The sequence below is a fragment of the Fulvia fulva genome, chromosome 2 (assembly GCF_020509005.1).
Source record: "Fulvia fulva chromosome 2, complete sequence".
Lineage (NCBI taxonomy): Eukaryota > Fungi > Ascomycota > Dothideomycetes > Mycosphaerellales > Mycosphaerellaceae > Fulvia > Fulvia fulva.
The window spans coordinates 77,580-101,035 of NC_063013.1; the positions used below are offsets into that span (position 1 = coordinate 77,580).

Sequence of the window (23,456 nt, forward strand, 5' to 3'; positions counted from 1 at the left end):
ATGCATGAGCTTGAGAGCCGGCTATATCAGGCTGTGGAAACACAAGAAGAAGGAGAACCACGGATGTGTAGAGCATCGCAAGGCTTCATCCGCAGACTGAACATCGACATCGAGGAGGAAATAGTGCCTCGGGACTTTCGATATTGGCTGCGACTAGTGGCGGATTGGACTCGAAGTCCGCTATGGGCTATATCGCGCTCGAGCTACGGCCCCACATCGACTAGGATGATCAACGTTGACAGTGACGGAGAGGTCAGCCTCGAGGTTACGCACGAAGCTGCTCTGCGAAGGGAGAACCACCATGGGCTGATGAGGGACTTCTACAGAGAGATCGAGCCAACACTGATCGCCAATGGCGATCTCGAAGACCAAACGGACACGTTGAATAATCGGACGCAACCGAGCGCTTCAGATGTGCCAGAGGACACACGAGAACCGCGACGGCAGCAGCTTCTTCGAGAACTGCCAATCGCCCGTAGGAGCTTTCGGAACGCCCACGACGAGCTTGACACGCTGGGGGGTCGGTACAAGGACCAGCTTGAAGGGTATAACATGACATACCGCATAGAGCCGGAACTTGATGAAGACCCAGAAGATCAAAGTCCGGACAACGCGTTCGACAGGGAGTTCATGGCCAATACCTGGAACGCAAACAGAGCTATTAGGACAGCCGAGGCCCAGATCAGAAGTCTTCGAAATGAAGCTCTAGAGCTGAAGGTGGCCGATCCCCAAGAACCTGGTCTTCTGGGAGTCTTGGATCATCCCGACGATGGTTTCGCGCAGTCGAATGGCTCGACTTGGCGATTGAAAGATGACCTAGTTGCTGCAGAAAACTGGCCAGGTATACATCACTGGCTGCAGACTGCTGCAGGGTCGCCAAGTGAGCACGTCAAAGCACCGAGCGAGGTTGCCAACATCGAAGTCGGTGACTCTGTGAGGTCTGCAATGTCCTGCTTGGAGCCGAGTACCATGCCGGCCGGTTTCATAGATCGGTGGACAGCGGAGATGGTAGTGACCAGAGCGGAAGCTGAAGAAAAATGGCTCGAACATTACCGAGCACTGGGCAAAGATCCACCTCGCGGTATATACTTAGTAGAACTCATGAACGTCGAGACGCGCACGAAGTTCGCGAAGCAGAGGCCATAAGGCCGTGATGTAGGTATATGCCGTGATACCTGGGGCATTGATCATAGATGCCGCCGCACTGAGTCCTGTCGCGATCCGAGCGTGCACATGGGCAACATCCCATCATCAAAACTTGAGGCCACGTACGCTAAGAATCAGGTGACTGATTAGTCACCTGCAGCCTCTTCAAGAGCAACACTTGTCCATTCTAGATAGACACATGCAATACACAACCTGCTTTTGAAACACCCTATATGAGCCCGTACAATAACTTCCCACACTTCTAACGTGATAGTTATGAGCCCGGTTAGCGCTCACTAACATTCGCTGCGACAAGGAAGCCCCAAAGCAGAGTTTGCATCGTCACAGCACTACTGCTACAACTAGTGCAGTAGTATCCCCTAGGCCTAGTGAACCCGCGTGGAACTTTCACCAGCCTACAACCCATTTTGTAGTTATGGCTACTACCGAGACGCCGGTAACTACCGGTGCCCTACCTCAGGGTACCGTGGTTCTGAAGAGCCATGACCAATAGGACAAGTTTGACCGTCAGCTAGAGCTCTACGTAGAGTCTTTGAATGTCTGGAAGTATGTGGATCCTCACTAACTGAGTAACGAGCCAACAGAGCCTACTCACTTGACGTTTGAGGAAATCCAACAAGCGTACACGGCAGGAGACGCTACATCAAGAGATCTCATCAAGCTACGACAAACAGACGCAGACCGAAGGCAACGGATGTACGACATCTTTGCTGCTGCGCGATCAAAGCTCATTACCTACCTCATCCGTACGACGACAGAGCTAGGGCAAGAGCTAATGCACGGCCAGAACACCCTCAGAGCGAAATACCAGGCTCTCAAGGATCAGTATGGTCCAGACGATATGCTGCGTAAGCGGCAGCTCACGCTTGAGCTGTCTAGGCTTCAGAAGGCTAGCGCACGCAGAATCGATGACTGGTGCTCAGACTGGTTAGTTTTGCAGACCAAGATGCTTAAGTGCAACCACGCCGAGTACGACGACCTTAGTAGACACTTCCTACTTGCTATTCAGCAGAAGCAGGCTCCAGCCTACGGTGCTTCTCTATACAACGAGTGGAAGCGTGACAAAATGTCACTACAAAAGCTTACTGAGCGTTACCTCGAATGGATACGCGACACCGCACCAGCAACAACCAACGGTCGATCAGTCTTCGCAACCTTCTCCGGAGAAACCTCAGCAGAAGCAGAGGATGAAACAGCACCCACAGGTGCTGGTCAAAAGGAGGGTGACCGTGGCAGCAGCCGTGGTGACAACCGTGGCAACAGCCGCGGTGACAAGGGTCGTGGCAGCAGCCGCGGCGACAAGAACAAAGACAAGGACAACAACAGGCCAAGCGGCTGCTGGAACATCACCGGCGAGCCCAAGGACACCTGTCACAAGGGCCTGTTCTCATGCGATGTGATCAACCCCGACAAGCGCCCAGCAAAGGATCAGCGCTCAGAGCAGTGGAAGAAGTACTGGAAAAACTTCATCAACTACTGCTTGAGCGACGACGGCGAGCGTCTGCTTGGCGTGTTGAATCGCAACAATCGCAAGGACCAGGAACGTGACAAGGCTATTGCTGATGCGAAGAAGGCATCACCAAGCGATAAGGGCTTTGTTGGCCTTACTGTTCTTTCTAGCTCAATTAGCAAGTTGAGCGTCAACTTCAGGGATTGCTGGGTGTATGATAACTGTTCAGACACTCATGTGATCAATCATCATGACCAGGAGGGTGTAGAGTTCATTGCAGAGCGCCTCACCACCTCAGAAATCCAGGCTGGAACAACCACCTTTCCAATTGCAGCGTTAGGGCGCGTTCATATGTCAATTGGGGGCCATTCATTCACCTTGCTGGATGTGGCTTACTGCCCAGGCTTTCATGTGAACGTCATCTCTCACACACGCATGGAAAGAGCCGGACTCTGGTGGCACGGACGCAGCAATTCAATGTGGCACAACGACACTAAATTGATGGACCTACACCGCCCTACTGGTACAATCCCTTTCTTCAAGGTGGTCACACCACCTAAGTCACCCATCATTTACCAATGGCCTACAAAAGAGGGCCTAGTACTGCCGAAGGTCACTGAAAAGATGCGCAACGCGCACTTCATCAGCACTATTGGCAGGGGTGCAAACATCGGCGATGAACCTGCCAACAGCGCAGCATCTCCAACTGCTCAAGAGGATGGTGATCGCACCGTTCTCGCAGTCATGAACAGCACTGGGGGCACTCAAGGTGCAGCTACGTCCAGCAGGACCCCCATCAAACACCGAAAGCTCTCTGGCCGCCAGTGGCATCAAATCTTTGGTCACATTGGCGCTGAACGCATCAAGCAGTTGCCGCTCAGAGTTGAGGGGGTGATCATTAACGATGGTCCAAGCGCACCCCTCACTGCACATTGCAGAGCATGTGGGCTTAGCAAAGCTCACAAGGTGCACAATCGGTCTCAGCCCATCAGGGTGATGACCCCATACGGCCACATGGCCATGGACTTGGCAGAATTCACTGTCGCCTACAACGGTGACAGGTACCTCGTCCACTTCTACGATCTGGATACCCATGGACACTTCCAGTTCACCATCAAGAACAGGGATCAGCAATCGGTGTTGGCTTGCTTCAACAGCCTGCTGAGCTTCATCAACTTCATTGGTCGCAGGTTCGTATGCTTCTACAGCGACAACGAGCCCGCCATTGGGAAGGTGTTTCGCTCAGTCATTAACAACAACAAGATTGAATGGCACGCAACCGCGGAATACGCGCCTGCGCAGGACCCAGCAGAAAGAGCTGGAGCTCTGATCATCACCATGAGCAGAACCATTCGCATCCACGCACGATTGCCGGAAAAGCTTTGGCCAGAATGCACTGCAGCAGCGGTGTACATCCTCTGGCGATCCCCTATCCAGTCAAAGGGCTGGAAGACCCCATTCGAATTGGCAACAGGACGAATTCCGAACGTGGGTCACATGGTGGTGTATGGCTCCCTTGCATACGTGTTCATCCATGGACCAGATCAGCCTGGCAAGAGCGAGAAACTCCAAGAGAGAGCGCTCATAGGCTACCTTGTGGGATACGACTCCACTAACATCTACCGCGTATGGGACCCATCAAAAGATAGGGTTATGCGAGTCAAGGACGTCCTCTTCGATGAGACCACGTTCTATGACCCATCACGCCTGACAGCAGGGTACACGACCCCTGTCGAGAACATCGCAACAGCGGAACCGGCTGAAGAGCCTGAACAATACTACGACCTGTATGTCGCTCATCACGAGCAAGACACAGCACAGGCCGAGGGGGTGGAAGAACAGGCTCAGCAGCCGCACACCCAACAACCTCGAGACGCCCACCAAAAGCTCCTTGGGCAAGAACCACACTGGCCGCAACACCGCGAGTCAGCAACATATAACCAAAAAGACCGGCAAATCGAGCACGTAACAGATCACGTGACTCAAGACAACACACAGCAGTCAGCACCCAACACCACTGACTACTACGATACCCTGCAGCAGCAGATAATGGATGCCCTCACCGCAGAAGACCGTGAGGAGATCATGGGCAACACGGACCCTGATCGCGAGCCATATCCATTCACATTCACACCACCAGAAGACGCGTTAACACACAACGCGTCCAACACACCACTCTTCCCCCTGGAGCCAGAGCTCTACACACCAGAGGAGTCCAACTATGCAGTCACAGAGAATGGAAAGCGCCTACGAACGGCCTACTTCCACTATGCACTGCACCAGATCATGGTCGCTAATGTAATCATCGGCCAGATGTCCGGCATACGACCCAGAACACGCGCCTATCGCGACAAGAGCGATCGAAGCCCTACACGAAGAGGCAACAGCCCTCTAAGGCGTGTCAACACCACTACCTCTATGCACCGCGATGACCTTCCGCCCGAACCTTCTAACTACCGAGCCGCTATGAAACACCGCTTCTCCCAACAGTGGATCGAAGCTATGGCCAAGGAGTTTGCCAAAGCCCTGGCAACAGGCACATTCAGATGGGCAACAAAGGAAGAGAAGGATCAGGATGCTCAGCAAGAGGAGGGACTTCAGCCACTACTGCCGCTCAAGTGGGTGTACAAATACAAACTGGACGAGCACGGCATGCTGAAGAGCTTCAAGGCTAGGCTATGCGCAAGAGGCGATTTGCAAGGAACACACTTAGACACATACGCCGCCACACTGCCAGCAAGCATGTTCCGCCTCTGCTGTGCTATGGCCGCGAGCTTCGACCTAGAAGCCGAACAATTCGATGTTGTCAACGCCTTCCTGAACTCGGACCTGCCATACACCATGTATCTGCAACCACCTCCTGGAATCGACAGGCCATCCCATGGACACGCCCTCAAGCTGGTCAAGGCCCTCTACGGTCTGAAGGAGTCCCCTTTATTGTGGTACAACTCCCTAACCGAGACGCTGGCCTCCCTTGGACTAGTACCCCTGTCGGACTCCGAATGCATCTACCATGACAACAAGGTTATGTTCTTCTTTTACGTTGACGACCTGGTTATGCTCTACCACCGCAAGCACAAGGCCCATGCTGCCAACATCAAGCAGCGGCTGCTTGCCAAGTACGAGATGCACGAGCTCGGTGATCTCTCCTGGTTCCTAGGAATCAAGGTTACGCGCGACAGAAACAAGCGCTTGCTGTGGCTCTCTCAAGAAGACTACATTGAGAAGCTAGCCGCCAAATTCAGCATATCCACGAATGCACGCAAAACGACAGTGCCAGTAGATCAACACCTTGATTGGACCGTTCCAGAGGGTCATCAACCCACCTCTATCGCCATCCTTGCGTACCAACAACGTATAGGATCCCTCAACTTCGCCGCCACACACACGCGGCCTGACATCGCCTTTTCCTTGTCCATGCTATCGCAGTATCTGACCAAGCCAACTGAGACACACCTCAAGCTTGCAGATCAGTGCTTGCGCTATCTCCTGGAAACCAAGAACCTCTGCCTTGTATATGGCGCCAGCAAACACATCACTGGCCTTCACAGCCAACCAGAGCACCTCGGTAGCAACCACGAGTTCTTTGGAGCATCGGACGCGTCCTACGGCATGAATAATGACAGGACCAGCTCAAATGGCTGGGTCTTCATGCTGTTCGGTGGACCAGTGGATTATAAGGCATCTAAACAAATCACTGTCACCAAGTCCTCAACAGAGGCTGAGCTACTCGGGCTTTCGCAAGCCGCCTCAGAGCTCATACAGTGGGAACGAGTCTTCGCTGAGATACACCTTCAGTTCAATCAGCGCACCCACTTGTACTGCGACAACACGCAGACCATCCGCCTTGTCAACCAACAAGGGCAAAAGCTTGACACGAAGCTACGCCACGTTGACATCCACCACCACTGGCTCCGACAGCGAGACCAGCGCGGAGACATTGAGATCAAGTATCTCAGCACCAACGACATGCCTGCAGACGGGCTGACCAAGCTGCTTCCACCACAGAAGCACAAGCACTTCGTCAAGCTGCTCAATATGGCTGAGGAAGGCGTGGACCCACGCACCTCAGTGCCCTCTGCAGCCGCATCAGGAGGTAACGGGCCAACAGACGCCTGAGAAGCCCGCAGCAGCGGCCTCACCTCATCTCGAAACGAACACCGAACGGCTTCATCTTTACGGACACCTCTCTGGAAGCGCCAGCAGGCGCAAAACACGGCCACCAGCAGCCACCAATGCTGTAGACGACAACGAAGCCAGGGCAAAGCATCCACCATTCACCGGTGCGGCCCTGGCACCATCATCAACAGGTGTTTCTCGGACTCCCATTGGCTAACAGCGCAAGGGCGAGAAACACCCCTGTCACCAGCAGCAGCGCACGCGCGCGACAAAAGCAGCGCGTCCAATCAGAAAGCGAGAAACGCCTCCAACTTACTGCTAGCTACAACACTACCACCTTGTCACCACATCATCCGCTGCTTTCGCACCTCACACATAGCACACACTTGCCCAAAACAAAAAGGTGTCACCACCCTGAGGTGATGGACCTTTAAAAGTGCAGAAAGCAAGGCACCCCGAAGGTGCCTTTTCAACTTTCCGATACCGTTGCTCCGGTGTTACCCATTGGAGCCCCATTACACCTCACATGGTGCAAGCTCTGTCGTAGACAGCCCAGTGCATTGCGCCACTGACTAGTATCTCATACTCCCCAGGGGCAGAGCGAGCTCTCTCACCATTCGCCGGAGCGAAATAACTTGGCACAGAGCAATTATCGGACAATTCAATAAGTTGAGCGGACGACAATATATGTTTAAGCATACGATAGGACTAAGGCTACCCCTGGATTGAACTCAGGACCTCTGATGTTTGCCGGTGGGTGAGATGATTGCACACTCAAGTGAAAGTCCGTGCAACGGGACCATCACCTAAGCCATCTCACCGGCAACAGTCACACATTCTATGCTTTATTATATAGGTAACAATGGCAGCAGTGAAAGTGAGGAATGAGGGAAGGGGTACAAAGCTCACCTCACTCACCTCACCTCACTTCACTTGAAACAGCTGACTTACCCTCACTGCAGCAGCAGCAACACCGAGGGCCTGACGTCACTGCCATAGATAGGGGGGGTAGTTATGACAGGGTGCACGCGATCACATGGGAATCAGCTCATTCACTCCAGCGCACGAGCTGAGGGGGTGTGTCGCGATCCGAGCGTGCACATGGGCAACATCCCATCATCAAAACTTGAGGCCACGTACGCTAAGAATCAGGTGACTGATTAGTCACCTGCAGCCTCTTCAAGAGCAACACTTGTCCATTCTAGATAGACACATGCAATACACAACCTGCTTTTGAAACACCCTATATGAGCCCGTACAATAACTTCCCACACTTCTAACGTGATAAGTCCAAGCGACTTCAAGGCTCCGACCATGGAGTTCTTTCTTTGCAATCGTATGACGTGAACGGTGTGGCGCGGAGATGCTTCGAGTCTCGAATCGATTTGCTGGACGTTGCGCTGATTCGATCAAGCGTCATGATCTGCTGCGAGCATTGTGCGTGCGTTCATGATCGCACCGAGGATCAGGCATCGGCATGGAAGGGCGGGTGACGTGCTGAAGATCGGTATCGCAAGACAGCCTTCGCCGATGACCAACCACCCTAGTAAGCAAGGGCGCGCCTGGTGACCTTGGGATGGCTTGCGCGTAGGTGTATGTACTTGCCGGTCCGCGGGCCGTGAAACATATGCAGCAGCGGGAGATTTCGATAACGAGGAAATGGCGCAGAGGGAGTAGGTAGGTCGGACCAAATCATTAATATTACGGTGATCATTGCCTCAGTCGCCCGGCGAAGTCTCGACGGTACTGGACATCTGCATGCTGATGCCATTAAGCTGCTGACATAGCGACTGGTCTGCATCTTTCGGACGTGCATGCTCGGCGTCATTGTCATCACCGATTTACTGGTCGTGCCTTCTAGAGAAGAGCATGCTACCTTGACGATGCGGTTCTGGAAGCAAAGCCAGGAGTGACAGACTTCCTGGGCGGATCGTTGTAGCGATGGACAACTCAGCACTGCTTCCTGCTTCCTCCTTCCTCTTATGCTTTTTCTGGAGGAGAGCTCTCCGCAGCCGCGGCGTCTTGGGGGGCTGGGCGGACCCTGCACCTTCACCGCGAATCGCATGCGGCACGGCAGTGGTTGACAAGACTAGACATGGAGCTTATAACGTGGTCCGCTCCCATCCCGGTGCCCCTTCTCGAAACTCTGACTCTTGTGCTCAGCATACAGCAACGAAGCTGTTTGCAAACGTCACAGTAGACACATCATGGTTCAGAGACAGCTTTTCGTGATCATTGGAATTACCGGCAACCAGGGAGGCTCGGTAGCACGCACGTTCCTGAATGATCCGGCACTTCAAAGCAGGTACCGCCTGCGTGGCCTATCACGTACCCCATCCTCGCCTGCAAGCCAGGAACTCGCAGGCCAAGGCGTCGAGATGATGCAAGCGGAGCTGCACGATCCAGCATCTCTTGCTCGTGCATTCGAAGGGGCCAATGTAATTTTCTCGATGACCGATTTCTGGGCACCATTCTTCGATCCTTCCAATCATGCCAAAGCTCAAGAAGCCGGCAAGTCGATAGGCGAGCTTGCATACGAGCTCGAATATGAGCAAGGCCGCAACATTGCGGACGCAGCTGCCAATTGTCCCTCATTGGAGCGCTTCGTGGTGTCCATGCTCGTGAGCCCGAAGAAATGGAGCAAAGGCCATCTGAGCAAGCTATGGCATTACGAGAGTAAGGCAGACATGATGACATACATCGAGTCCAACTATCCTCAGCTTCATGCCAAGTACAGTGGACTGGACTTGGGCATCTTTTATCAATCCTGGAAATGGTTCGTCCCCATAATCGCACCGCAGAAGGGTGGGCATGGCGTATTCGTGCTCCGACGACCGGGAAATGGAGAGAAACCAGTACCCATGGTCAACCCAAGAACAGACACCGGCCCATATGTCAGAGCTTTGCTCCAAAAGGAGCCTGGGGTCCACCTCTGTGTAGGCACTTACCTGGGCAGCTGGAAAGAGTGGCTTGAGCTCTGGGGCAAGATCAAGAACAAGCCAGTACGCTACGAAGTCGTAAGTATTGAGCACTACGAGGAGACGCTCTCGAAGGCTGGCCTTCCGCCCACATTTGGTACAGAAATCGGTGAAATGTTTCAGTGGATGAACGATTATGGCCACGACGGAGGTGATCCTGATGTGACGAGGAGGGAAGATTTAGGTATTGAGATCCCTGGTCTGAACTATGTGGAGGACTATATCAGGGACGAGGATTGGTCCTCTATTGGAGCATGAGTTGTACGAGCTGGTTGATCTGACATTGTCCTGCTATTCCTACCAACACTGAGGCAGATATCAACATTGCGCAACTTCTCGTCTCGACTCCAGAACAGCATCTGTCGTTCGAAACAGCATCTGCATATCCTTCTCCCAGCCATGGCGTCATTACGCATAGCTGGTATAGCATCGTGCAGCTGGTTTTCAGCAGCTCTTCAGGTGATGCTCAATCTTCGCTACATCTGGGACAAGTTCGCATTAGCACATGCATGTCGGCCCATACGATCTACGATGATACTTCCGGCTCCTGGAGGTCCTCCGCGGAAGCTACGACGAACCTTTGTACACGAGCCTCGCGACTTACAGTTTGGCAGATTGTCCGGTGTACGAAGCGATTTCAGATCATTGGGCCACATCCGAGGAGATTGTTGCCATACTTGTCAATGACAGTCTAATCGATATCAGCACGGTTGCAGTAGCCGCAATACGCTCCTCTCGCGATGCGTTGAGGCCAATCCACCTCTGGATCGACCAAGTCTGTATCAACCAGGATGATATTCAAGAGCGGTCTCGTCAAGTCACGCTCATGTCCCAGATTCATAGTTTGGCAAGACAGGTGAACGTCTGCCTCCACTGCCGCAGCGAGGGTCCGAAGTTACTATTCGAGTTTGCAGCAGTGCTCCACGAACAACTCCATCCGCCATGGTGGAGTGTCAACAAATGGTTTGTGGCTCCATGTACCCCGTCGAACACACTTGTCACGGTGCTTGGGTCCAGTCTAAAATTTTCGCACACGGCGTGGTCAGCTCTTGCCCAGTACGAAGAATGTACTGAAGCACTTGTAGAAAGCATGGCTGCCTTTCTGAGCTCGCTGGTTCGGCCGAGCCTGGGTCATACAACAAGCGCCTCTTGCAAAACGTCTGACCGTGCTGTGTGGCGAGCAGCGAATATCGTGGGATGTACTGCGCGAATTGATCAGCCTGCAGTCTGAGGTCTACAAGTACCGCAAGCAAAACTTGGCAGTACTTCTGGGTTGAAAGGATTCGTGGCTATCAACGATATGAGAGCTGTGGTTAGCAAACATACGTTCTGGACTCGCGCAAACATACTACTCAAAACTCTGCGTCGAGACTTACAGTATTTGCAGTGGTCACAGTGTCTTACCAACATGAGAATGTCGATCGAGCAATTTCATCACCCTCCTCAGCTACACCTTCTGAGAGTCATGCGCCAGTTCCGCGACTGGCAAGCCACCGATGGAAGGGACAAGGTTTTCGGTTTCCTCGGTCTTAGTCCGTCATGGTCGACAGATGTATTACCCTTCAGCTCAAGTTACAGAAAAGCAGAGCCGCCCTCAGGATATTAAGTCAGTGCCAGTCATGTATGTCTTGCCTTCGCATGCTACCACATCGAGACCACTGGCACACTAGACGTCCTCATGGCATCCTGCTATGCCGCAGCGGCTCAGAGCGATCTGCCGTATTGGGTGCCAGATTGGTCACAGTCGGCGCCGCTTTGTGATACGTGGTACGGTCCCTGGCTGTCGAAGTGGCCTTTCTCGACTGCTGGGCTCGTGCTGTGCCGGAATTCATTCCAGCTGAGAAAGCTATTGTCCTTCGGGGCATCCAAAACGATGTTATCGATAAAGTCGTCGAGCGCTGCATCGACATCGACACTTTTCGCAAACCCTCCGATCCGATCTGGAACGAGTGGCGATCTTTCGCAATGGAAGTATATCAGCCCAGCGACCCGTACGGCGAAAGCGAAGAACACCACTTTGATGCTTTCTGGCGAACTCTTATCTACGACACAGACAACAGTTCACGACGAGCTACACCTTTCCTGGGTCGGAAGTTCCGCGACTGGTTCGCTGGTCGTACAGATCCCGAAAGTCCAGACATAGTAGGCAGCCTGATCTTCAAGGATCGCAAGGTCTTTCGCAAAAAGCGAGGTTATTTGGGTAATGCATGCTCGAATGTGCTTCCCGGCGATGAGGTGTTCCCTCTTCATGGCGGGCGGCTGCCTCGCGTCCTGCGTGAGGAGCGTGTTGTTGAGGCCAAGACTTCTGCGCTTTCTACGAATGACTACCGAGATGATCATAGGTCTTTGCAAGGCTATCGAATAGTTAGCGGTGATGCATATGTTCATGGTATCTGTGATGAGCATGTTCGTAGGAAGCTTGAGGAGCAATATGTGTGCCGAGAGATCGCATTGATTTGATGCTTCAAGATGTGCTGGGAAGGGAGTCGCACTATAAACGCCCGCGATCACCTGTTCATTTCAACGATGACTTTGGGTCTTTTGACTCCTCACCGGTCGGACCTCATGCAGCGACTCGGCCTCACCGAGCAGGGTTATTTGACACATTTGTATGCGGCGAAGCTGGACAAGACATCAAGCTTTGTTACAAGAAGTACGGCATAAGAATATTGTCGATGTCTGCGACGTGCCTCCCGCATGATATTGAGTCATTCAATTCTCACTCGCGGGCGTCCGTCATCACGAAGTGGCGTTGAAACATGCGGCCAATCAGTACGGCCGTGCTGAACGTCCTCAAAAGGGACCCGAAATTGATGACTAGCTGCTGGTAACAGCAGGACATGTCCGTATAAGACAGTAAGTCGCAGTCCCAGACTACGCAAGCATCTATTCGACACCCCCGGCTACCATCAAGGACCAAACAAGCAGCTGCAGCCTTTATCAACGGAACTCTCGTCCGACAGATACACTAGAGACTCTGATTCCAAGGCAACCATGTCGACCAGAGAGCGCTGCACCCAGAAATTGGCAGATCAAGCAATGCAAATCATGCACGAGCTTGATTGTGCCATCATGATACCACTTCTCAAGGAGCGACACGAGCTCTCAGCTACAACGAGACTGGAGGATATAGTATCCGGAGACTCAAAACCTCATTCGTCCGCCGACCACATATGCAGCATTTGCTACGAGGATCTGGAGGTTCCGGCACCATCACTGTGCGCAAGACACACCTTCTGCAGAGTTTGTATCGCTTCCTGGCTAAAGATACACCCCAGTTGTCCGACCTGTCGCCATGATATCCACGATTTCATGCGCGATCTTGCTAGCTGGGCGAAAGACGACAACATCCTGTTCACCAGAAAGCTACAGGCTGCCGCTATGGATAATGAGGTACTTACGACGAGGGAAATGAGAAGATCCTATGTCACCAGCGTGCAAGACGTGTGGCTACACGTATTCGAGTCTAGACTGAGAAGGCATTTCGCGGAGGGTAACATTAGCTTTCGACGTCACTGGACCTCGCTGGGCTTTCATACCTACTTGATAGATCGGCAACGCACGCGCGGCACGTTCGAGACCGTCACCCGCCGCATGGAGGAACTGTGTGCATCGACGACAGCTCATGGTGTCGTCTCTGATCGAGACCGCCTTCTCCAGCAAAGCCAACCTGCAATGCCCATTAGCACCACGAAGGCATGGACAAAGCTTGTAGGGACTGCGATCTTGATAATGCTGTTTTGCGAAGCGGCACTGCCTCTCCTTTTCTGGACCTTGGCATGTAGTGCTGGTCGGAGCAGGATCCAGCCGCGTGCTCAAGGATGATTAACTCAACTCTGATATCGAGGCTGGTCTGTAGGCCGCGGTGCTTGCCTCATCGCGTAGCCTGGGTTCAAGAAAGCTTCGACATCATCTCGGGCGACGGATAACTTCCACATGCGAGGACTTAGATTATTGCTTGCGGCACGCACTGCAGACGGCCTCTGCAGACGGTGTCAGTCCATTTGTGAGCAGACCATGGTAGACATATAGGAGAAAGCCATAGAACATTGACCGTGTCGAGGTCATCCTTCGAATATTCCAGGGACTTGGTTTCGAGCATTGATTAGAGCATGTGATCTTGACAGCATTATGATGCCGAGTCATCCCATGCAAAAAGGTCCTTTGTCTAGTAAAGCATGCCTAATACAACTTGATGCACGATGTGCATTGTTCAAGAATCCTGTCTTGTAATGTCCCGATGCTTCCATGGCCATAGCTTGCTAGGCAAACCACACTCTCAAAGGTAATGCTGAGGCCAAAGACGAGCAGGAACGTTAAGTACAGCTGCGCACCGTGGTGATGTCCCAGTCTCTCAAGTAAGCACCTCGTCCTTCTCTTCGCGACAACTGTCTCAGGCCAATCAGACTCTTCGTTGGTGTTGGTGAATAACCAGTCTCCTCAACTTCTGCTCCGGAACTTTCACTTCACTTCACCTCGCCGAGCACGGGCCTTAATCTCTGCGCGCCAAGCCATGGACTCCCGCGATGCAACCCGCCGCCTTTCAAAAAGCAGAACACGCGACACCACTTCTTATAGAACACAAAAACCAGAACGAATAAACACCAAGAAGAACACTGACACACCCACCGACACAACCATCAACCCACCCCCAATCAGCAATCGCACAAACACCAGTTCTAGATCTTCCGGCACTATGTCTTCACCAAACCGAGTCAGCAAGGAATGGGTAGAAGCCAACAAGGCCACCCGCAACTGTTATCACGGTGGCAGGAACGCCTTCTACGAGGGTTTGCCGCCACTTGGCTTCAACCTCAAGGCTGCGGTGTATGGTCCAGGTGCTGCGCAATGGTGAGTCGCATATTCTTGACAATGTCGACAATGTCTTGCTAATACATGCTCTATTAGGCGTATTGATGCCAGAGCGCACCAGCAAGCCGCTGCTGCTGCCACTGCCGCCGCCTCGCAGTCAGCACAACAACCACCACAGGCCTCCTCTTCCCGTCGAACATCTACAAGGCCCGCCCGCGCTGCATCGGCATCGCAGCAGGCCTCGAGTGCTACCCAAGCGGCGCCTGCGCCTCCACAAATTACCTCAAGTCCTATACCGGCTGGCCGTGCTGTCCGAGCACTCGCCCCTCAGTCTCCACGACACGACTCCCAACCCGAGATCGAAGACGCCACCTTCCGCACTCCCGACGGCGCGCGACCAGCTCTGCCCGGATCATCGTCCTCACCAGAGCTCCGCTCCCTCTCCCAATCCCCAGAACTCCCAGCAGACCTCGCAGCCCGCCTCACCGGCACAGCCGCCGACCCCAACCTACCCACCTCCACACCCAACGACCCTGCCGATGCACTACGAGGCCGCAACCGCTCCACCCGCATCGCGAACCTCAGCCCCCAGCGCGCCGCCGCCGCCACCCCATCCCCTCGCAACCCCGCCCCTCACAAGGAAAAACGCGCCCCCCGCCTCGACGACTCCAACCGCCCCTACCACAGCCCCGCCCACACCATGAAACGCTCACGCGACCGCTACCGCTGGGCACCCCAACAGAACACAGCGGGGGGCCAGTACATCGCTCCCAACGCCGGGTACGCCGTGGCCATGCGGGATGTTGCCGTTATTGCGAGTCAAGCGTTGGTGGGACCGCCGCCGGTGGGGTACGAGGGGCCTACTGCTGGGCTGCCTACACGGATTGGGCTTGTTGGTGGGAATGAGGATCCGGTGATTCGGGGGTTGCAGGGTGAGATGGCGGAGGCCGTGATTGAGTTTTTGGAGAGGGAGGCGCGGGGGGAGGAAGGGGCTGAGGAGGAGGGGAATACGACGTTGACGAATAGTGATGGGGCGGCGGAGGGGGAGGAAGGTGGTGGCGAGGGCGGGGATGTTGGTGCGGCTAGAGAGGAGAGGGTCGTTCCTGGTAGCCAAGAGTCGCTGGAGGAAGTGGATGAAGCGGCAGATGATGATGGCGAGGAGGGGCCTATTGCTGCACCTGTCGGTGGCGTGCCGCAGTGGCGCCTCAACATGTCGGAGCAAGAGCAGGAGGAGTGGGATAGGCAGATGGGTCTTTGAGTCGGACTGCCTGCCACCATCAGCATGATGACATGGACCATTGTGTTGTTTCCATAGTGAAGCGTTCTCGCCTTTGACTTTCACCACCGTCTTCCCCATCCCACCCCTGCATGACGTTGATATCTGGGAGAAATACCGCTGGGCTGACATGTCCCGCTCCAACATGGCTTGGGAAGGCCCTGTTCTTCAAATCCTCATATTTTCGTTCTCTATCTCAGCAGCCAGTCCATGCGTATGGTCATGAACCAGGAACGGTATGATACATAAAACGCCTCTCCTATGCCATCGGGACTTCAAGATCAAAACAACGCTGAGGTATCTACAAGTGCGGTGATCTATCTGATACCCTGTGTATCGTCCTCTACGTCAAGTTCTTGATGACTGCATCGGCGTATTCGTGGGTCTTGGCCTTGCCGCCGAGGTCCCCTGTGAGTGCCTGGGAAGTTTGTTAGTCGCTATTCGGTGGAGTGTATTGATTGGTGTTGGTTGGGGTTGTGCTCACCTTTCCTTCCTCTAACGTCTTGAAAATGGCATGCTGGATATTGCTAGCCTCCCTTGTCAACCCCATGTGTTGCAACATCATGATCGAAGACAAAAGCAGAGCAGTTGGGTTAGCGAGACCCTTGCCGGCGATATCTGGTGCGGAACCGTGGACAGCCTCGAAGATGGAGCACTCGTCACCGATGTTGCCGGATGGTGTAAGACCAAGACCACCAATCAAACCAGCGCACATATCGGACAGAATGTCACCGTACAAGTTGGGCATGACCAGAACCTTGTCGTTGTATGGTGTTGGGTCAGTGACGACCTTCAAGCAGGTGTTGTCCAGCATCTCGGCGTCGAACTCAATGTCTGGGTACTCCTTGGAGATGTCGCGGGCGAGGTTCAAGAAGAGACCGTCGGACATCTTCATGATGGTGGCCTTGTGCACCACGCGGACCTTCTTGCGACCAATGTCCTGGGCGTGCTGGAATGCATATCGTAGTACACGCTCGGAAGCCTCTTTCGTGATGAGCTTGATCGATTGAACGACACCGTCCACCACCACGTGCTCGATACCGGAGTATTCGCCCTCGGTGTTCTCACGAATCAGGACTGTGTCGACGTTGTCGTAGGGAGTCTTGTAGCCTGCGATACTCTTGCAAGGTCGGACGTTGGCGAAAAGGTTGAATGTCCTTCGGAGGGTCAGGTTGAGCGAGACGTGACCCTTGCCGATGGGTGTTGCGAGGGGACCCTTGAGCGCGACCAAGTTGCGGCTGATGCTGTCAATCGCGCTGTCTGGGATGACGGTCTTGCCGTCTTTGAGTTGTGGAGTGACATCGACTGGCTCCCACTTGATGGGTACATTCGCGGCGTTGTAGATGTCCTTGACCGATTGCGCGATCTCTGGACCGATACCGTCTCCCTCAATCAGCGATACTGTGTACTTGCCCTGTTGTGGTATGACATGTCAGGATCTGCTCTTCCTTCTGTTTATCGATGGCGCTCGAGTTTGTTGCACGTACATCGCTGCCCTTCTGGCCCTTGAACTGGGCGACCTTCTCATCTGCTGGCGTCGCATATCCTCGCGCCTGGTACTGTGTGTCCGCAATCAGCTTCCCGCCGTATCAATCTCCCCGACACTGGCGGGCGGCCTTACTTGCACGAATGCGGGCCTCTGGATCTGCTTCAGGCATTGCCGCGCTGCTGGCGCGGCCCTCAAGCCACGGGCCAGCATCTTGGTGGATCGCAACGGTATCGCTCGGAGGAGGGAGTGTCGCCGGCGACTGGATCGTAGTTCGTGAGGGCGTGAAAGTATGGTATGGTAGTGTCGCGCGGGAGATGTCGGTGGTAAAAGGCGGGCGGAAAGGTTCTCTTGGAGCTCTGTTCCGGCTGCGGCTAGCCTAGCGTCGTTCGGCAGCCGGATGGCAGGGATCGTTCGCGTGTCGGATCATAAGACGGCAGTGTCACATGAAAGTGCATGTGGTACTGTAGTGCTCATGCAGCAGTGACGATTGACTTCCTACCGCTGACAATGCGCATCGTGCATTGCCATCACTCTACACACAACCCATAGCTTCGCTCCCGCGCGAACCACTCCGCAGCATGCCCATCACCGCCGACCAGGAACGGGAGCTCCTCAATCGCTACAAGCTCACGACTCTCTACCCAAACGAATGGCCTCACCAGAACGACGACGACGACGACGACGACGATGATGATGACTCCTCTGAAAGCGACACCGATACCAAGCGCAGCCGACGCGGATCCAAGTACTCGAAAATCGACAGTCACGCGAGTTTGAAGAGCAGCATCACCTCACGCAGCGCTCCCAGCAATGATGTTGGTGTTCAGAAGGACGAACCGGATGCGCTGGGCATGGCACCCAGTGTTGCGGGCGAGCTACGCAAGAGAGGCTTGCCGGTAGAGGACAATCTCGCTCTGCGAAACAAGTTCATGTTGAGCTCTACCAGTTTCAGCCCGGCGCTGTATCTGTCGCAGGTGCATCAGAATGCGAGCACGGAGGTACGTTTGGAGAGTGCCAGTGGGCGATCGGTGGCTGAGAAAGGGTTGGAGCGCTGGAGATGGGCGATGCACGAAGCGCTTGCTCTCCACTATCATAATGTCTTCTGAGCTAACAGAATGCGTTTAGGAGCTGCTACGAGGCCTGGACTTTTTGAGCAAAAGCATTGAACAGAAGAGTGCCAGCCTGAAGGTCTTGGTAGAGAGCAACTTCGAGCGTTTCGTCAGGGCCAAGGCAACCATCGACACCGTCTATACCGAAATGCGCACACAAGGCGTGGAGCCAACACGACTTTCGCAAACACCCTCCGCCGGAACGACTAGTAGCATGCGCCCCCACTCCCGCCAAACAAGCAAGAACCAAAGCCACTTCCGCAACACCAGCGGCCCCTTCGGCTCACAAGCAAAAGCCATGCCCATAGACAAGAAAAAGAACGCCCTCACCAAAGAATCCGAATACGGCGTCCAAGGCATCAAAGCACCTCTCCAAGAAGTCGCGATCAAAGCAGAAGAAGTTTGGGGCCCAGCCCTAGGCGGCCGCGAAAAGGAGGAAACCCTAAAAGCCCTCCAAAACGCCCTCGAACAACATCGCGAAGTCTTCACTCTCAGCGGCAGCATCCACGAAGCGATCAAGAAGAACGATTACGACGGCGTGGTCGATGGGTACAAGAAAGCGAAATCACATGCAGAGAAGGCCAGGAAGATTGCGGAAATCGCTCAAGAAAATGAGATGGAGCTAGGCGACCAGGATACCCACCAGGTGATTGTGACAGCGAGGATGTGGCATGGTGTGAATGTGCAGGTTGATCAGTTTAAGCAGGAGGTTTGGAGACGGTTGAAGACGAGTCACGGGAAGAGGCCGGCTGCTGTGGCAGATGAGTCGGATAAGGAGTTGCATATGGAGTTGTTGTCGACGTTGCTGCAGCTTGGGGTTGATGAGAATCCGATCTGGTACGTGTGGCAAGAGTGCCCGCTCTCGAGTTCAGCATCTGCCGCTGAGACACTGCTGCGCCTTTCTGGGGTACAACTAATAAACTTCTGTTTGTAGGGTCTGGATCAACAGTCACTACCTGTACCTGAAAGACAGAATCGCGCGATCGTTCGAGAGAAGCAGGATTGAGGTTGAGATTCTACGGCGAAAATTGGCTGCCAACCCAAACATGGTACGTCGCTGCGCTCGTCTCGCTCCAAGCTGACAGGACTTGCTGAGGTACTGTCACGCCGTTCTCGAGTATAGCTAACGCCCTTCTGTTTGTAGGAAAATGCGACCCTGGCCAAGCACTTGCGGACTGCTTTCAATGCTTCCGGTTCGATGTGGCTTGCCAGAGATCCAGCAAGAGACATGGACCAACCTAATGTTATCGCTTTCTGGGAGAAGGTCCATGCATCACTGGTATCTCTTCTGTCGCCGCAAGCAGGTACGTGGGTATCAGATGGCGATCCATGGCTCAGCTTGGAGTGACATTCGAGAGGCATGCGATGCACGACGCGCTCTCCTCCGCTCTTTGCTTCTGTCGGCTATAGCTAACGTTCCTGTGTTGTAGGTGTCCTCTCGGAAGTGCTAGAGTGGTACAACACTGCTCAAGACTTCATCGACAACAAAGCACAAAAGTCATTTCCCACAGCAGTCTTTGCGTCAGGCTTCACCCACCTCTCCCTCGAGCCGGAACACATCGACGCCATTCGCTCCGCTGCAGTGGAACTGGTTGGCCTACTACGCGAGAACGTCAATTCTTTCTTTCGAGACGCGCCAGTAGAAGACATTAGCGAGCTATACTCACCCATACCCCCAACGCCAATCTCACCAGACCTCAAAACACCACTGTCGCCAAATGTCATACGCAGCTCCAGCTTCGACCCTCACAACATCCCACCCCCTAGCCCGAGGCGAGGCGAAGCATACGAGAAGTTCGCTTTCTGGCCACCAGGAGCCAATTCGTTGTCTGGCGCCCACTATCTCGCCCGCTACCTAGCCCAAGTCGGGACAGCCATGGGCGAGATGGCAGGCATGGCAGTCATCAAACAATCGAACGACAGCGAGAAGTTAAAAGCCCTCGTCATCAACGTCCGCGAACGCCTCATCACAGCAATCTGCTCCAGCTGGAGCGCCGATTCGGAGAAATGCAGAGTCCTCGAAAGCTGGACCCGAAGCCCCGATCGCCGCGACCTCACCCTCATGCCCACCTACTTCGAAGCGTGGGAGGAGCAGGTGCTTAGTAACGTGCAGAAGATCGCATACGTTTCCGACGCTGTTGTCGCTAAGAGCGGCGCAGGAGCCGTGGATGTTATTGCGCCTCCTTCTGCTAAGCTGTTGCAGGTTGTGCGAGGGTGTTTTACGACGAGTTTGTATAAGAGTTTGAATGGGATGGTGGAGAATGCGGAGAAGTTGAAGAGTGATAGGAATGGGGTTGGGGAGGAGGTTGATCCGGAGGGGGTCACGGTGCCGAGGAAGAGGGAGGTTGATGGGGAGGTGGCTGGCGCGGTTGGGGTTGAGGCTGTGGATGCTTCGAATAAAGTGAGTGAATCTCCGATTGGCTTGCAGAGGCCGTGATACTGACATGCCCACAGAACGTTCGAATGCTGTTGACGCTTTCGAACCTCAATCACCTTCGCAGTGAGGTGATCCCACAGTTGATCTCCCACTTCGAATCCGCCTTCTCGGTCAAGCTTACGGAAGAATCGAAGACCATTCGCGACGTTCTGGCCCAAATCGACGCCCGCCTCTTCCAATCCTACGTCGACCCTACTATCAAGGTCCTCCAGCAGACCATCGCGGCAGGCATTGCATCACCTACATGGGTACCTTCCACTCCACGACCAATCGATGCGCGCCCTTATGTCTACGATGTGCTGATTAGTCTGGTGTTGGTCCATGCCGAGGTCACGAGTACCACCACGACAACACTAACAGTAAGTTTCCCCCTCTCACGCTCAGCAGGCATCGCTGAGCTACCAGTCTGTGTCGCCGGGCCATAACTAACCTCCTTCCCCTCGAACAGGGCCAAATCCTCTCCTTCCTCCTAGAGCACTGCTCCATGGCCCTAATCGAAGCCTTCAAACGCCGAACCCATTACTCCCTCCCCGCGCTCATGCAGGCTACATTGGACGTGGAATTCATGGCGCAGACTCTCAACAACTACACAACCGACAAGGCCGGCGAAGTGCAGAGCCAAATTTACCTAGCGCTTGATGAGCGCACGGATAATGATGCGAGGGCGAAGCTGCAGGGCGAGTTGCCTGAGATGCGTGGAATCTTGAAGAAACTTAGAGAGAGCACTAAGGGTGAATTCGGCTGTTTCCGCCGCGAGCGGAGAGGCAGGAGAGATGCTGGGAGCCGGGAGGGGGCGAAGGGGTAGATACGTGGGTAGATGATGGATTTGCTTTCGAGATCGGTGTGCATATTTGATTACGTGAGAGTGACCCCGGCGCTCGGAAAGGGTGCGGAGTCGGTGAGAGACGCTTTTGAGACTGCAGCTCTTGGGGAGCTGGGTTCTGGGTCGTGGTTGCTACAATTGCTGCTCTCGATGTTCGCGGGCGTTGCCGTGCGGGTGAAATGGAGGACGGTGTGGCCTCAGAGTCGGCATTACGGGGGATTCTGAACGAGATCGGTCTCGTCGTCGCCTTGGAACAGCTTTCGCGGGCTGTGCTGCCCACAAAGATGCCCAACCCTGCCTGCGGATACCATCCGTCTCCTCACCTGATGTGCCGGGTGTGCGGATGTGTCGTCTTTTCTGATATTCTTGATGCATAGTATAATGGGGACGGGGATGGGGATGGAGGTGGAGGTGAGGTTTTCCCTTGGCGAGGGTTTTAAAACGCCGGCGGCTTTTGGAGGAGATGGCTGGCGTGTGGAGATCTCGGTTGGATTGTGAGGTAGTACATAGGGGGTGTGGTAGGGCGGCGATGGTGGCTGGGGTTTCTTTTTACTGGGGGTGAGGTTGTGCGATTTTGCAGAGATGTTGTGTGAGGGTGGGATGGTGGGGCGTTTTTGGTAAGGAGGTGGGTTATGGGTTTCGGGTTAGCGTTGTCGCTGGTGGGACTGCTGAGGGTTGTGGTCGGCTGTTAAAGACCGAGTGAGCTTCTGCTGGCTCAAGTCAGTATTCTGCATCTAAGCACATGATTCTAGAGCTTGAGGCATCACAGTACTGTCTTCTTCGAATCGATTGTATTTCGTGGTGCCTTTCAGCTAGCCACCACTTTGTACCGTCTTGAGGATACAGCAACTGCAGCTTCCTCGTCCGTACTACCTGCATCGTGAGAGCTGATCTGTCCCGCGATACATCACCATTACCCCACCAGCTTGGGCCGGGCAATCGTCAAGCGCAGCAAACGCCTATCGCTGCGACTGCACGTCTCTGGACGTAATCCTCTCAGCTGGCCTTTCTCATATCCTAACACTCCCCTCAACTCTCCACCCCGCCATCTCAAAGACCCCTCCCCCTCCCCCGTCCCGGTACACCCCTTCCTCTTCCCCTTCCCCTCTCGCCACCATGTCCACCCCTACCACCATCTCCCCGTCCACCTCTATGTCCGCCTCTCTGCCCTTGCTGGCTAACCTGCTGCTCCTTGACCATATCCACGACCTCATCCGGCACCCTCAAGCACTTGATATTGTTCCCACGCACGTAACACTCCGGGAGTCGGAAGAATTTGTCGCCGTCGGGGGACGTTTGCACGACTTCTTTGAGGGTGATGTTCATGTAGGTGTCGCAGGAGACGAGGTGGCCGTTGAGGGTTTCGCCGGTTTTGAGTTCGACGAGCATGGGGTGGCCTTGGGCTGCGGTGAGGAGGCCGAGGGGGAGCTGGGGTGTGGTCAGTTGGAGGTGGAAGTGGAGGATAATGGGTGGGAGGGTGTGGAGGGTGTTGTTGTAGTGGGGTGGAGGGTGATGGGGTGGCTGGTGGGCTTACCATTGTGAGTGATGTTGCACGATTACGGGCGCTGTTGGTAATGGAGAGTGTGGATGTGCTATCGGCTCATGCTGGTGTTGTGCTGTGTTATGCGCAAGTCGACCTTGACTCTGTTTGTGAGTTGACGTCTTGCGCTGTGAGGCAGCCCAGACCCGGCAAGATTATGCTGAAAGCAGTAAGCGCAGTGGGGTGGCCTGCTTATCTCAGACAACCAGAGCTGCTTCCGAGTTCCGACATTGCCTCCCAATTCCCTACAACAACT

At 54.3% G+C, this 23,456-nt stretch overlaps 7 protein-coding genes across 7 annotated transcripts; 5 read left to right on the plus strand and 2 right to left on the minus strand.

The window, feature by feature from the left end:
- CLAFUR5_02329 (uncharacterized protein) lies at positions 1 to 1,146 on the plus strand (the record flags this gene model as incomplete). The annotated part of the gene is made up of 1 exon (XM_047901477.1): positions 1 to 1,146. The coding sequence occupies one exon, from the start codon at positions 1 to 3 to the stop codon at positions 1,144 to 1,146; it is 1,146 nt and encodes a 381-aa protein (XP_047758062.1).
- A 7,797-nt stretch (positions 1,147 to 8,943) lies between these two features.
- Positions 8,944 to 9,972, plus strand: CLAFUR5_02330 (NmrA-like family domain-containing protein 1; the record flags this gene model as incomplete). The annotated part of the gene is made up of 1 exon (XM_047901478.1): positions 8,944 to 9,972. The coding sequence occupies one exon, from the start codon at positions 8,944 to 8,946 to the stop codon at positions 9,970 to 9,972; it is 1,029 nt and encodes a 342-aa protein (XP_047758891.1).
- A 1,707-nt stretch (positions 9,973 to 11,679) lies between these two features.
- CLAFUR5_02331 (uncharacterized protein) lies at positions 11,680 to 12,174 on the plus strand (the record flags this gene model as incomplete). Its single annotated transcript, XM_047901479.1, has 1 exon — positions 11,680 to 12,174. The coding sequence occupies one exon, from the start codon at positions 11,680 to 11,682 to the stop codon at positions 12,172 to 12,174; it is 495 nt and encodes a 164-aa protein (XP_047758892.1).
- A 2,053-nt stretch (positions 12,175 to 14,227) lies between these two features.
- CLAFUR5_02332 (uncharacterized protein) lies at positions 14,228 to 15,784 on the plus strand (the record flags this gene model as incomplete). Its single annotated transcript, XM_047901480.1, has 2 exons — positions 14,228 to 14,565; positions 14,623 to 15,784. The coding sequence occupies 2 exons, from the start codon at positions 14,228 to 14,230 to the stop codon at positions 15,782 to 15,784; spliced, it is 1,500 nt and encodes a 499-aa protein (XP_047758889.1).
- Positions 15,785 to 16,145: 361 nt separating this feature from the next.
- On the minus strand, positions 16,146 to 17,501 carry CLAFUR5_02333 (Isocitrate dehydrogenase [NAD] subunit 2, mitochondrial; the record flags this gene model as incomplete). The annotated part of the gene is made up of 4 exons (XM_047901481.1): positions 16,146 to 16,220; positions 16,287 to 17,216; positions 17,290 to 17,361; positions 17,424 to 17,501. The coding sequence occupies 4 exons, from the start codon at positions 17,499 to 17,501 to the stop codon at positions 16,146 to 16,148; spliced, it is 1,155 nt and encodes a 384-aa protein (XP_047758592.1).
- A 368-nt stretch (positions 17,502 to 17,869) lies between these two features.
- CLAFUR5_02334 (uncharacterized protein) lies at positions 17,870 to 21,642 on the plus strand (the record flags this gene model as incomplete). Its single annotated transcript, XM_047901482.1, has 7 exons — positions 17,870 to 18,289; positions 18,417 to 19,237; positions 19,335 to 19,449; positions 19,545 to 19,704; positions 19,831 to 20,801; positions 20,855 to 21,196; positions 21,286 to 21,642. 7 exons carry the CDS (start codon positions 17,870 to 17,872, stop codon positions 21,640 to 21,642), a joined length of 3,186 nt encoding a protein of 1,061 aa, XP_047758260.1.
- A 662-nt stretch (positions 21,643 to 22,304) lies between these two features.
- On the minus strand, positions 22,305 to 23,049 carry CLAFUR5_02335 (U6 snRNA-associated Sm-like protein LSm4; the record flags this gene model as incomplete). The annotated part of the gene is made up of 2 exons (XM_047901483.1): positions 22,305 to 22,370; positions 22,843 to 23,049. The coding sequence occupies 2 exons, from the start codon at positions 23,047 to 23,049 to the stop codon at positions 22,305 to 22,307; spliced, it is 273 nt and encodes a 90-aa protein (XP_047758587.1).
- Between the last annotated feature and the right edge of the window lie 407 nt (positions 23,050 to 23,456).